We start from the raw sequence: 15,236 nt of genomic DNA on the forward strand, positions 1-15,236 counted from the left end.
CCTTTCTCGCCTCTGCCCCTCCTACCAGTCTCTATGCAGTCTCCACTTTCCGTCCTCGGTTATCAGGGTTCTCTCCAGAGAGTCTTCATTTGATTATTCAGGAAGTTTTTCTGTATTTAATTGTAATTCCAATTTGGTCCTGGGAGCATGGCCATGCAGCATCCACTTACTCCTCCACCATTTTTAATCTCTGCTGTCAGAACTCTTAAGAATCAAGTTGGGGAGAGAAAGCTGAGTGTCTTCATATAATGTGTAATTTTTCATTTAATTCTTCTGCTTTTGGTATTTACCCTTAATCATGCCTGATAACCCCCTGTCCAAAGACATTTTATTTTGTGTTCTTGAATTAAAATTCAATCTTCTTTCAGGGATGGAGGGAAATAATGTCCTGGGTGCTTGGTGTAGGAGAGATCCAAGGGTCTTAATGTGTAAATTAGCTTTTTGTCAGTCCTTTTTCCTCAGCTCTACCTCTACTCCCACTTCCAGGGGAAGATTAAATATCATTACTTTCTATGCCTTTGAGAGGTTCTGTCATGTGCTGTAAAAGGGGCTGCTTCTCTGATTTCCTCACTGACAGTTGGACTTCAGCTTTCTTTGGTCTGTTTTGTGAGTTACCACTTGTTTGTTTGTTTTCCAGTTTATCCTTCATCTTTGTCCTTGTGATTTATGGCTTTATTTACCCACTAGAGGCCCAGCGCACGAAATCATGCATGGGTAGGGTCCCTAGGCCTAGCCTGCGATCAGGGTCATCTTCCACCTGCTCGCCAGTCCCCAGTCTCGCCCTGCCACCTCCACCCACCCGTTCTCCGTTGATTGGGTGATCAATCTGAGCCTGCAGGCCGGGGGGAGGGACCAAGAGGTCTGCCTTCCTCCCGCTTGCCAGTCCCCAGTCCCACCCCACCACCACCCACCCTGGTTCCTCGTGGTTGCCCGTTGGCCATCCAGCGATTGGAGCCTGCAGGAGCAGGGGAGGGACCGAGAGGTGGTCAATGCACCTCATAGCGATTGGTCGATCAGTTCTGGTCGTTCCACTGTTACAGTCGCTGGCCTTTTATTATATAGGATTTTTTAAAAATTACAGAATAACATAAACACATATAGTACACTGATCTTAAATTTATAGCCTAATGATTTTTTATATATGCAATCATCTCTCAGATCAAGATAAAGAGCATTTCCATATATAATAAGGTCCTCTATATACTTTCCAAATCTGTATCTACCACCTATAACAGTGATGGCGAACCTATGACACGCGTGTCAGAGGTGACAAGCGAACTCATTTTTTTGGTTGATTTTTCTTTGTTAAATGGCATTTAAATATATAAAATAAATATCAAAAATATAAATCTTTGTTTTACTATGGTTGCAAATATCAAAAAATTTCTATATGTGACACGGCACCAGAGTTAAGTTAGGGTTTTTCAAAATGCTGACACGCCGAGCTCAAAAGGTTCGCCATCACTGACCTATAAGCATTACTTTTATTTCTATCACCATATACTAGTTTTGCCTATTTTTCAACTTTACAGAATCATTCATATATTATGTTGTCTCAATGTGAAATCTTTTTTATCTGGCTTCTTTTGCTCCAAGAATTGGTGAGATTCGTCTTGTTTATTTTTTAGTTCCTATGTACCATAGCATTATATAAATATACCACTGTATTTATCCCTTCTTCTGTGAGTGGGCATTTGAGTTGTTTCAAGTTTTTGGCTTTTGTGAATAAAGCCGCTATGAATATCATTGTACATGTTTTGGGTGTGTGTATTTATTCATTTCTTTTGGTTATATACCGATGAGGGAGGATTGCTGGATTGTAGAGTAAATATTTAGTTTTAATAGAAATTGCCAGTTTTCCAAAGTGTCTGCACCATTTTTTACTTACATCAGCAAAGTATGAGAGTTCTAGTTGCTGTCTTCTCTAACACTAGTCAGTCTTTTCAACTTAGCCAGCTGTGGTAAGTGTGTAGTCATACTGCTGTGGATTTTAGTTTCATTTCCGTGAGGGAATAATATGTTGAATTACCTTTTCACATGCCACTTAAATATGTTCTTTTATGAAGTACCTATTCATGCCTTTTTCTCATTAAAAAGAATGGTTATGTTATGCCTTTTTAATAATCCTGTTAGAGTGATTTTAATGGACTTTTGGGAGGTAGCAAGGTTTAACTGCTTTTGAGTACCCTGCCACCTTTAAATGGAAGTGAGGTAACTTTAAAGCTTCATCCAGGTATTTTTTTCTCATTTTTGTCATCTCCAATGTATGATTCAACCTCATTTTTAATTAGCTGGGCATAGTCTGTATTTATATTGTAATGAATTTTAGAATGACGCTCTTTGGTTCCAATATTAAATATATGAGATAGGAAATTTTATGTTTTATAAGAAACTGGAACAAGAAAATTATTCAGTAATTTTAGTCTGCCTTATTCTTTTCTATTTTTAATTAAAATGATATTTAGGACCAAGAGCATTGTTTATTTATCCATTAAACACATATTGAGTGCTTTCTCTATGTCAGATCTAGTAGGCTTAGGGAATACAATAGTGAACAGGACAGCAAAGCTCCTGTCCTCTTGAAATATGTTCAGGTAGGAGAAGTTCATTGTAAGTAAGTAAACAAGTACCAAAGATAATTAAAGATAATTTCCTGTTTTACAGAAATGGAGCAAGAGGCACAAAATGGAGAACCTGCTGAAATTAAGATAATCAAGGAAGCATACAAAAAAGCCTTTTTATTTGTTAATAAAGGACTGAGTACAGATGAATTAGGTCAGAAGGAAGAAGCAAAGAACTACTATAAGCAAGGAATAGGACACCTGCTCAGAGGAATCAGCATTTCATCAACAGACCCTGAGCACACAGGTCCTGGGTGGGAATCTGCTAGGCAGATGCAACAGAAAATGAAAGAAACACTGCAGAATGTACGTACCAGGTTGGAAATTCTAGAGAAGGGCCTTGCCACTTCTCTACGGAATGATCTTCAGGAGGTGCCCAAGTTATATCCAGAATTTCCACCTAAACACACATCTGAAAAGTCACTGGCACCTCAGTCCTTTAGTTCACCTCCTCAGCCCACTGAGGTAAATGGAAACACTTCAGCTACTAGTACAGGGTCAGTTCCTGCACCTTGTTCTCTATCCTTACCATCTCAAAGTCATCCAGCAGAAGCACCTCCTGCTTATACTCCTCAAGCTGCTGAGGGTCACTATACTGTATCATATGGGACAGAATCTGGGGAATTTTCATCAGTTGGAGAAGACTTCTACAGAAATCATTCTCAGCCACCACCTCTTGAGACCTTAGGGCTTGATGCAGATGAGTTGATTTTGATACCAAATGGAGTACAGATTTTTTTTGTAAATCCTGCAGGGGAGGTTAGTGCACCTTCATATCCTGGATATCTTCGAATTGTGAGATTCTTGGATAATTCTCTTGATACAGTTCTAAACCGTCCTCCTGGGTTTCTTCAGGTAAGCCAAAGAAAAATTAAGCCAAAGAAAAATGTAAACATAATTTGAAATATGTGTAAAGTACATCATTTTTGTTTGTTAATATTTATAATCTATCTAAGACAATAAGTGCAAAAAGATTGTAAGTTCTAGTTCCTTTTAAATATATTTATGAAAAATTTGAATTTTGAATGATAGCCTTTTTCTTTTTTTTTATTTTAACAAAGTTTTATTTTAGTATTAAATTTGTAATGACAGGTATTTAATTCTTTATCTGAAGAAGAAATCTAATAACTTTAATTTCAAAAGAAATTTATGTAACATATGGATGTATAATAGTAAATTTTCACTAATGAGGCCAAGCTCTGGCTGAGGGGCTGAGCTGGGCTGAACCCCTGCCCATTTTCTAGAGCAGTGAATCTCAACCAGGGGTGATCTCCCCTCCCCCTTTCCCGGGATATTTTGACAATGTCTGTAAATAATTTTCATTGTCACAACTGAAAAGGGGGGAGTATGTTGCTGCTACTGGCATATAATGGGTAGAGGCTAGGGGTACTACTACACATTTAAACAGAGTATCTCCCATCAATAAAAAAAATTATCCAACCCAAAACATAAGTCATGCCAAGGTTGAGAAACCTGATCTAGAAGAAGAGACTGATGATAATTTAGGATATAATTTTAACATTCCAAGCAGATCAGTTTACCAGGATACTCTTGGTCCAAGAGCAAAGACAGGTGCTATTGTTAGGGCTTATCAATCCATAATAATCTACCCTGAGAAAGGTCTGTAACATTTTATTTGAGGAGATTTGGAAATGCTCAAATTTAATCAAGGTGATGAGAATGTAGTTAATATTAGAGGAATCATGGCATAGTAAAAAACCTTTCCCAAACTTTCAAATTTTAGTCATTTAAGTATAACCTTTACTGTTTTATTGGTCAAATCCACATCTCTGCTTTATTTTGATATTTTTATTTGGATGTCTCATTTGTTAATTTTGTCCTAAACAATAACAACTATGAAATTGAGGGAAAGGTGTTGTATTTTTTCCCTAATACATATTAAGATGCCTAACGACTCAAATTTAAATAATTTGTGTATTACTTGAAGTTGTTTCATTTACCTCAGATGGTTATATATCATACTTTGGAAAAATCAGTTTTATTGTAACGTGCCTGAAGTTTAACTTTTATAAAAGATGGACAGTGACTTTGAGGAAACTAAAAGAAAAAAGAGATTCCTTAAAAGAAAAAGAATTTGCCCAGCTGGTGTGGCTCAGTGCTTGAGCATCAACCCATGAAACAGGAGGTCACGGTTGGATTCCTGGTCAGGGCACATGCCCAGGTTGCAAGCTCGATCACCAGTAGGGGGCATGCAGGAGGCAGCCTATCAATGATTCTCTATCATCATTGATGTTTCTCTTCCTCTTTCTGAAATCAATAAAAGCATACCTATATTATAAAAAGCCAGTGGCCGTAATGACCTAACGCCAGAACGACCAAACCACCGGTCACCAGGAGGTGCATTGATGGGTCCTGCGGCACCTGCGGGATGCTGGGTCTTGTGCGATTTCCCGCGCTGGGCCTGTAGTTTAAAAAAGAAAAGAAAAAGATTTTGAAAATGTTTATTAAGCACTTTCCAGGAAAGAGTCAGATCTGAGTACTCTGATCCCTGTTTATTTATATTCTGTTTGTCAGAGATGGTGGTAGTGTGCTAGAATTTACTATCTGTTTATATGAAATCTTTTGTGCTCTTTGACTTATGTTCATCACACATAATAGATTATTCTAGCAAGTTTTTAAATATTAGAGCCATGTCCTGGGTGATGGGCACAGTTATATTCTGGTCACTCAAATAATGTATCTCAATGTAAATGAATAAATTTGGTTATTCCAATTTAAACTATCTGAAATTAGATCTCTAGGAAGTGAGCTTAAGTCTCAAATGTCAGTATACTGACAATCTGACCTCCCATATGACATTGCAGGGCAGCTTTGTGTCATTTTAATTTTACTTCACAATAGATAGTGTCAAATAAACATTGTTGGCCAACAAGAATCCCCAGAAGGAAATTTTATTCAGTTCAAGTAGCTCAGTTTTGACACAGCAAGGGCTGTGAAAACAGCAATGCTATTAGGTGGCCTGGAGCCAAGCCCCTCTCAAGCTAGACAGCTCTGCTCTGCCCTCTGCTGGTCTGCTCTACCTTTTAGTCTTTGGTGGAAAGCAAAAGCATTCCTGGAGTCAGAGGGTAGCCGACTTATATAGATCAAAGTTCCTGCCTCTGGTCGGGGATTGGTTTGTACTCAAGCAAACGACGACGATGACTCCAAATCCTTTAAGTTTGATTGGACCAGAAAACACTGTCCTGATTGTACAGAATGGAGCCACTCTGATTGGTTGGTAAGGAAATTGAAGGGCTGTAGCTGCGCAGCTCCTGTTGGATGGGGAAAGCCTCAGTCCTACTGGTTGAAATAGAATTGTGGGGGGGGGGGGGGGGGGGGTGGATGAGGACACATTTGTAATACCTTAACTAATAATAAAAAAAAAAGAATTCCAGGAACTCCTTTATAAGGCCTATCAGACTATGCCTGGAACACAGTGCACGCAGGCAGTTTAATGCAAGAGGCAGGCTGCTTGGTGCAGGCTTCTCCCTGAGTTGCAGTTTGCATGAGAGGCCTGTACAGAAATGGCTGCTTGGCTCTGTTTTTTTGTCATTGTTTTTTTAAATTTGAGTCTAGTTAGCCACCAGGAGCCCTTTTTAGTAGGTATCTTCTTCCTCATGGTTCCCAGTAGTAAATCCAAGAAACATAACTCAGTGTTTTATTTAGTCTCTGTCATGTTAGGTTCTCTTAGAATGCTGAGTGTCTAATTAAAATAATTATTTCTAATTAACCAATACTAACCAACTTAATGGAATTGTTGTGAGGATTAAATCAATAAGTACATGTTGAGTACTTGAAAACAGTTTGATTTTATTTATTTCTACAAAGGAATGTCTAATTTACATGATAAAGAAAACATTAATTTACTTTGACCATTATTTATTTAAAGTTAGACTCATGATTGGTTAACAGTGGGCTTTTTAAAGCCACCAGTTTTAAGATTGTATAAAGAGTGGAGCAGTAACATTTTTAGTGTAGTTCTTGTGAATAGTTTGCCAGAAGATCAGACTAATAAATGGCTAATTTTTATTGGGGACTTGTTGATGCTGATGGTTCTATAAAGATGCATTTCAGAGAGTTAGAGGGGAGACCAAGATGGCGGCGTAGGTAAACACCGGAGACCACTGCCGCAAACAACCATTTCAGAAATACAACTAAAAGACTGAACGGACATCACCCAGAACCACAGGAAGGCTGGCTGAAGAGAGACTCTACAACTAGAAGGAAAGAGAACAGCAAATCGAGGCTCAGAGGCGGCGCAGTGTAGAAAATACAAAGGTACCGAGGTGCGCGCGCAAAGCGGGCTGGTGGCTGAGGGCGCGGTTGTCGTTTTCGGTCGGGAGTGAGTCTCAGACTCTGGGCTCCAGATCCGGGCGAGTCTCTAGGGACCCAGACTCAAACGGGAGAAGCGGGATTATCCGGCATCAGTTGGAACCTGAGGGCAGCTTTCTCTCCGAGGTTTGCAGCGGCTGCCGGGGTTCTGAGAAGCAGAGCCTCTGGGAACGGGACTGAGCGTGGCCATAACTGCTCCCTCCGCCCGCCCTGTTGAGCCCGCCCCGCCCAGGCCCTGCGCACAGCCATTTGCCGATCGCCTCAGGCAAAGGCTGGATTAGCGCCTCCCCAGAAGGCAGACGTTTTCCACACAGCTGATTTCCACAGCCAGTCGACCTGGGGGTCAAATCCCTCTAGTGTTAACTACAACAATTAAGGCTTGGCTAGAACAAGACTGCGCACAGAGACCACAAGGGGGTGCACCAAGAAAGCATAAAAGATGCGGAGACAAAAAAACATGACAGAAATGGAGGATATGGAGCTAAGAATCGCAATTTTGAGGGCTTGCCATAAATTTGTGCAGAGCCTCACGAAAACTAATGAGACCCTCGATGCTACGATAAAGAAATTAGAAAGTAAGCATACACGGACTGAAATAAAGAATATTATACCCAATAGCAGACCAGAGGAGTACAATAATCAAACCAAAGATTCGACAAAAAACACCCAATTGGAAAAGCAAAATGAAAAAAGAATCCGAAAGTGTGAAGATAGTGTAAGGAGCCTCAGGGACAGTTTTAAGCGGTCTAATATCAGAGTCATTGGAGTCCCAGAAGATGAGAGACAGCAAGATATTGAAAACCTATTTCAAGAAATAATGGCAGAAAACTTCCCCCACCTGGTGAAAGAAATGGACTTACAGGTCCAAGAAGCGCAGAGAACCCCAAACAAAAGGAATCCAAAGAGGACCACACCAAGACACATCATCATTAAAATGCCAAGAGCAAAAGACAAAGAGAAAATCTTAAAAGCAGCAAGAGAAAGAGGCTCAATTACCTACAAGGGAATACCCATACGACTGTCAGCTGATTTCTCAACAGAAACTTTGCAGGCCAGAAGGGAATGGCAAGAAATATTCAAAGTGCTGAATACCAAGAACCTACAACCAAGATTACTTTATCCAGCAAAGCTATCATTCAGAATTGAAGGTCAGATAAAGAGCTTCACAGATAAGGAAAAGCTAAAGGAGTTCATCACCGCCAAACCAGTATTATATGAAATGCTGAAAGGTATCCTTTAAGAAGAGGAAGAAGAAGAAAAAGGTAAAGATACAAATTATGAACAACAAACATGCATCTATCAACAAATGAATCTAAGAATCAAGTGAATAAATAACCTGATGTACAGAATGAACTGGTGATTATAATAGAATCAGGGACATAGAAAGGGAATAGACTGACTATTCTTGGGGGAAAAAGGGGTGTGGGAGATGCGGGAAGTGACTGGACAAAAATCATGCACCTATGGATGATCACAGTGGGTGGGGAGTGAGGGTGGAGGGTGGGGTGGGAGCTGGAAGGAGGGGAGTTATGGGGGGAAAAAAGAGGAACAAATGTAATAATCTGAACAATAAAGATTTAATTAATTAAAAAAAAAAAAAAAGAAAAAAAAAAAAAGATGCATTTCAAACTTTGAAATGTTTGTTTTCCGGTATAACAATTTTAAAACCTTGGTGAAAACCTAGTTCTGTTCATTGATTTTTTTTCTTTTTAACTAATCCTTTCAGGTTTGTGATTGGTTGTACCCTCTAGTTCCTGATAGATCTCCAGTTCTTAAATGTACTGTAGGAGCCTACATGTTTCCTGATACAATGTTACAAGCGTCAGGATGCTTTGTGGGGGTCGTCTTGTCTTCTGAATTACCAGAAGATGATAGAGAACTCTTTGAAGATCTGTTAAGACAAATGTCTGACCTTCGGCTCCAGGTAACTTGTATGGTTGTCTTCAGGATGAAAATCTACTTTAACATAAGCATAGGCAATTTTATTCCAGAGTTCACAATCTTAGTCACTATTTACAGCAAATTCCAAACTTGTATTTGTGAACACACAAGCAAATTAGTATATAATACATTAGAAGGAGTTAAAGAGCTATGGAAAAAAATGGAGAGTAGGGTAACAGGAAACAGGAGTTCTGGTGTGGGTGGGACAGGTGCAACTGTAAATAGGGTGATCAGAGGGGGCCTCATGGAGAAGGTAATGTTCAAACAAAGACTTGAAGGTGACCTTTTTATTCAGTGATGGTGTATGAACTCATGCTAAAAGATTGCTATGAGATTTACTCTATGTGAGGTTGGCTGAGAGGCCATCTATTAAGGCAAACAATGATCTTAAAATTCACTTGACTTGGCTTGCATCTTAGATCACAAGGTGGCATGAAGCCACACACTGAATTTTACATCCTGCTGTCTTGCAGCAATTAATCAAGATTTTAGAGTCCATATCAATTATCCATTCATTCATTTATCAAATATGTATTGTCCACTATGTTGTGGGCCCTGTGCTGGGTACCTAGGATGCAGAGCTCAGTCAGCTTGGGGTCATATCTGTTGCTTAAGATGCTTGCAATTCAGCCAAAGGTGCATGTGTGTGAAATGATAATCCCAAAACAATCTACTAAGTGCAAGATAAAGTTATGCATCTGGGTAATGAGAATTTAGAGGGCATCAACCCAGGTGTGGGGTCACAGAAGGTTGCCTGACAAAGAATGGGCAGACCTTCAGTGATGACAGCCTACCTTCCTCCTATCAAAATCACTGGCTGGCCCTACCTGGTTAAGCTCAGTGGTTAGAGTGTTGGCTAGCAGACTGAAGGATTGTGGATTTGATTCTGGTCAAGGGCATATACCTCGGTTTCAGGCTCAATCCCCAGCCCCAGTTGGGGCACGTGCAGGAGGCAACCAATCTATGTGTCTCTCTCACGTCAATGTTTCTCTTTCTGTCTCTCTCCCTCCTTCCCACACTCTCTAAAAATCAATGGAAAAAATAACCTTGGATAAGGATTGACAAAGAAAAAAAATACCAAAAATACAACCTTGGGTGAGGTTTGACCAAAAAATACAAACCACTGGCTGAGTAATTGCCCTCTGTAACTCTGAAATCCTTTATAAATATCAGGGGGAAAATGATTGTTTTCCAAATTGTTTCTGTTTTTGTTTGATTATTTTGTTTTTTAGATCCTTCATGTAAGTGAAGTGATATGGTATTTGTCTTTATCTGTTTGACTTATTTCACTTAGCATAATAACCTCTACGGCCATGTTGTCACAAATGGTAAGATTTCATTTTTATGTTACAGTAATATTCCATTGTATATATGAACCACCTCTTCACTATCCATTCATCTTTTGATTGGAGCATCTAATCCATTTATATTTACAGTAATTATTGGTAGGTATGTAGTTATTGCCATTTGATTGTTTTTGTAGTTCTCTATTCCTTTCTTATTCTCTTGCTCTCTTCTCTTGTATGTTGATGATTTTTCTGTAGTGTTATGCTTGGATTTTTTCTCTTTATTTCTTGTATATCTCTTATAGATTTTTGGTTTGTGGTTACCATGTCCTTCATATATACCAAGCTATGTTTATAGCAGTGTATTTTAAGTTGAAGGTCACTTAAGTTCAAACACATTTTAAAGTCACTATCATTTTTATTCAGCCCCTCCATGTTTATGTTTTCATCATTATTTTTTACGTCTTTTGTGTGTGTCTATGTGCTTGTATATGTCCCTTAATTTACTATTATAATTACATATGATCTTCCTACATTTGCCTTTAGTTTTAGTTGATCCACTGCTTTTATAATGTGTTTGCCTTTGTCAATGAGAATTTTTTCTTTGTGATATCTTCTTATTCATATTTTAAATTTTTTCTTTTTTAAAAATATATTTTTATTGATTTTCAGAGAGTAAGGGAGAGGGAGAGAGAGATAGAAACATCAATGATGAGAGAGAATCATTGATCGGCTGCCTCCTTCACACCCCCTACTGGGGATCGAGCCCATAACCCAGGCATGTGCCCTTGACCAGAATCAAACCTGGGACCCTTCAGTCCGCAGGCTGACGTTCTATCCACTGAGCCAAACGAGCTAGGTCTTTTCTTCTTAAAGAATACTTTTAACATTTCTTATAATACTGGTTTGGTGGTGATAAACTTCTTCAGCTTTTTCTTGTCTGGGAAACTCTTTATCTCTCTTTTGATTCTAAATGATAGTCTTGCTGGGTAGAGGAGTCTTGGTTGTAGATCCTTGCTTTTCATCACTTTGAATATTTTATGCCATTCCCTCTAGCCTGCAGAATTTCTGTTGAGAATCAGCTGATAGTGACTTATGGGAGCTCCTTTGTATGTAATTAATGGCTTTTCTCCTCTTGCTTTTAGGATTCTCTGTCTTTATGCCATTTTAATTATGTTGTGTCTTGGTGTTGGCCTCTTTGGGTTCATCTTATATGGGATTCTCTGTGCTTCCTGGGCTTGTATGTCTGTTTCCTTCACCAAGTTAGGGAAGTGTTCTGTCATTATTTCTTCAAATACGTTCTTATTCTCTTGCTATCTCTCTTCTCTTTCCATTCCCCATATGATGCAAATGTTGTTACACTTGATATCGTCCCAGAGGTCCCTTAAACTATCCTCATTATTTTGGATTTATTTTTTCTATTTGCTGTTCTGATTAGGTGTTTTTTATTACCTTGTCATCCAAATCACTGATTTTTGATTCTCTGCTTCAGCTAATCTAACTGTTGATTCCATCTAATAAATTCTTTATTTCTGACTGATTCTGTTTTATGACTTCTGTTTCCTTTTTTATGTTTCCTGTCTTGCTGAGATTCTTACTAAGATCATCAATTCTTCTCTTAATTCATTGAGCATCTTTATAACCAGTTTTGAACTCTGCTTGCCTTCATTTTTTTTGACAATTCTTTTTTATTTTTAAAAAATCTTTATTGTTGAGAGCATTACAGATGTCCCTCTTTTTCCCCCCCTCGCCCCCTCCACCCAGTTCCTGCCCCACACCAGGCCTTCACCACCGTATTGTCTGTGTCCATAGGTAATGCATATATAGATATAAGTTCTTTGGTTAGTCTCTTCCGGCTCCCCCAACCCCTCTTCCCTCTAAGATTCCTCAGTCGGTTCCATGTTTCCATGTTTCTGATTCTATTTTATTCACCAGTTTATTTTGTTCATGAGATTTCTTGTTCACTTATTTGGATTTTTAGATTCAGTTGTTGATAGATATGTATTTATTGCCATTTTATTGTTCATATTCTTCTTCCTTCTTCCTTCCACCTCCTTCCTCCTTCCTTCGTTCTCCCTTCTTCTTTTTCTTCTTCCCCTTCCTCCCTCCCTCCCTCCCTCCCTCCCTCCCTTCCTTCCTTCCTTCCTTCCTTCCTTCCTCCTCCTCCTCCTCCTCCTCCTCCTCCTCCTCCTCCTCCTCCTCCTCCTCCATTCGGTGGTGATGAACTCCTTTAGCTTTTTCTTGTCTGTGAAGCTCTTTATCTGACCTTCAATTCTGAATGATAGCTTTGCTGGGTAAAGTAATCTTGGTTGTAGGTTCTTGCTATTCATCACTTTGAATATTTCTTGCCACTCCCTTCTGGCCTGCAAAGTTTCTGTTGAAAAATCACCTGACAGTCATATGGGCACTCCCTTGTAGGTAACTAACTGCTTTTCTCTTGCTGCTTTTAAGATTCTCTCTTTGTCTTTAATCTGTGGCATTTTAATTATGATGTGTCTTTGTGTGGTCCTCTTTGGGTTCCTCTTATTTGGGACTCTCTGTGCTTCCTGGACTTGTGTGTCTATTTCTTTCACCAGGTAGGGGAAGTTTCCTGTCATTATTTCTTCAAATAGGTTTTCAATATCTTCTTCTCTCTCTTCTCCTTCTGACACCCCTACCACAGTGTTGGTATTCTTAAAATTGTCCCAGGGGTTCCTTACACTATCTTCATATTTTGGGATTTTTTTTTCTCTTCTGATTGGGTGTTTTTTTCTTCCTCATATTTCAAATCGTTGATTTGATTCTCGGAATTCTCTATTCCAGCAGTCGCCAACTGGTGGTCCGCGGGCCACTGGTGGTCCGTGTAAATCTACTCTACTGTTGAATCCCTATAAATTATTCTTTATTCCAGTTACTGTATGCTTAATTTCTGCCTGGTCCTTTTTCAGTCTTTGACATTCTCACTAACATACCTGAAAGTCTCACCAAGTCCCTGGAAGTGCTCATGAAGATCCTTGAGTAACTTTATAACTGTAGTTTTGAACTCTGTATCCAGTAGTTTGCTTTTTCCATTTCTTTTATTTGTGACATGTTTCTTTGTCTTTGCATTTTGGCTGCTCCCCTCTGTTTCTATGTATTAGGTAGAGCTGCTATGTCTCCTGGAATTGGTAGGGTGACCTTGTGTAGTATGTGTCCTGTAGGGCCCAGTGGCTCAGCCTCCTCAGTCATCTGAGTTGGGTACTCTTGGTGCATTCCTGTGTGGGCTGTGTGCACAGTCTTGTTGTAGTTGAAATGTGATTGCTGTTGGTGTCACTGGGAGGAATTGACCTCCAAGCCAATTGGCTGTGAGGACCAGCTGCAACTGCAATGGTAGAGCTGCTGTGCAGGAAACACCCCTATGGAGCAGGACTTGCTTCAGTAGAGCTTTGGTGCTCATTGAGTCTGCCCTTGAGTGCGTCACTTGTGGATGTGTAAAGTGTAATCTGTTATGGTTTGAAGCTGTCTACCAGGTTCACAGGCTCTAGGACAGGGGTGGGCAAACTTTTTGACTCGAGGGCCACAATGGGTTCTTAAACTGGACCGGAGGGCCGGAACTAAAGCATGGATGGAGTGTTTGTGTGAACTAATATAAATTCAAAGTAAACATCATTACATAAAAGGGTACGGTCTTTTTTTTTTTTTTTTTTTTTTTTTAGTTTTATTCATTTCAAACGGGCCAGATCCGGCCCGCGGGCTCTAGTTTGCCCACGGCTGCTCTAGGACCTCCAGGGAGGTGCAAAGTCAGCCACTGACTTTGAGGGATTTGCAGATGGCTATCATTGAGGCCCACCTGTGAAGCAAGGCACACTGGTACTAGTGCTGGTTCTTGGGCTTTTTATTGATAGGGTTGGTCACGCTGACACCAGCTGCAGCTTGAGAGATTTTAGTAAAGTCTAAAGCCTGAGCCAGGACAGTCCATTCATATGGAAAAGTTACTGCAAAAAGCTTGGGTGGGACTGCAAATTCGAAGGGGCAGTCTCTCAGGGAATCACCAGGGCGGAGCAACCAGTATGCTCTGGGCTGATGGAGACTCATATATGGCTGCCAGTCAGCAGTGCTATGGGAGAGATCCCAGCCCAGGAACAATGACCCCTGTGAGCACCCCCGTCTGGGAGAAAACCACCCCCAAGTTCTTGCCCTGATGCCAGACAATCCAGTTCTTCCCTGTATGTGTCTGGGTCCCCCAACACCTCTTGGCTCAGAGGGTTCAAGTCCGAGTGAGTTCATGTGCTGGCCCTTTCAGAGGGACACATGGGTCTCTGGCAGCCTCCGTGTCCTCCAGCTGTAATCCCCACTGATTTTTACAGCCTGGACTTATCTTCCCAGCTCTGGAACCCTGGGCTGGGGGGCTGGTGTGGGGCTGGGACCCTTTGCTACTCAAGGGTGGCCTCTGCAGAGATGATCTCCCTTCCAGTTACAAAAAATCACACATGGGTGCTGTACCAGCCCATCCTGTGCCTCCGCCCCTCCTACCAATCAGTGTGCTTTCTTCTTTACTTCTCTAGTTTGAAGTAGGACTTCGATTCAGCCAGTTTTCAGGCGGTTCTGAATGGTGGCGGTTCTGTATTTTAGTTGTCATTTTGATGTGGTTATGGGAGGCGGTGAGTACAGGCATTTACCTACTCCACCATCATGGTTCCTGTCTCCCCTCCATTTTGTTTAGCTCTTTTTCTGGAGTTTTGTCCTTTTCTATCATTTGAGACATGTTTCTTTGTCTCTTCATTTTGGCTGCCTTCTTGTGTTTGTTCCTGTATGTTAGGTATATCTGCTATGTCACCCAGTCTTGTAGAGTCACCTTTTGTAGTAGGTGTCCTCTGGGGCTCAGTTGCACAGCCTCTCTGTTTACTTGAGCCAGGTGCTCCAGTGGGGTTGTCACTTTTGTGGGTTGTGTACTCTCCTGTTTTAGTTGAGCCTTGATTGCTATTAACACATCAGTGGGTCGGATTGACCCTGAGGCTGACTGGTTGTGAGGACTGGCCATGACTACAGTTGACCAGCTTTTGTGCAGGAATGTGATCCTACAGAGCAGAATTTGATG

General features: G+C 40.4%; 1 protein-coding gene across 4 annotated transcripts in view; it reads left to right on the forward strand.

The window, feature by feature from the left end:
* Positions 1–15,236, forward strand: part of SPART (spartin) — a 61,308-nt gene that overhangs the window by 16,597 nt on the left and 29,475 nt on the right. For 3 of the 4 annotated variants that reach the window (XM_070409254.1, XM_070409255.1, XM_070409256.1), the window contains exons 2-3: positions 2,665–3,476; positions 8,680–8,877. In XM_070409254.1, the coding sequence (XP_070265355.1) occupies positions 2,667–3,476; positions 8,680–8,877 (1,008 nt within the window). In that variant the 5' untranslated portion in view covers positions 2,665–2,666. The remainder of the gene's footprint in view (positions 1–2,664; positions 3,477–8,679; positions 8,878–15,236) is intronic. The other variant, XM_070409257.1, reaches the window with a different exon arrangement.

Source organism: Myotis yumanensis, unplaced genomic scaffold (assembly GCF_028538775.1).
Source record: "Myotis yumanensis isolate MYYU_CA2020_CCGP unplaced genomic scaffold, mMyoYum1.0.hap1 SCAF_3, whole genome shotgun sequence".
Taxonomy (NCBI): Eukaryota; Metazoa; Chordata; class Mammalia; order Chiroptera; family Vespertilionidae; genus Myotis; species Myotis yumanensis.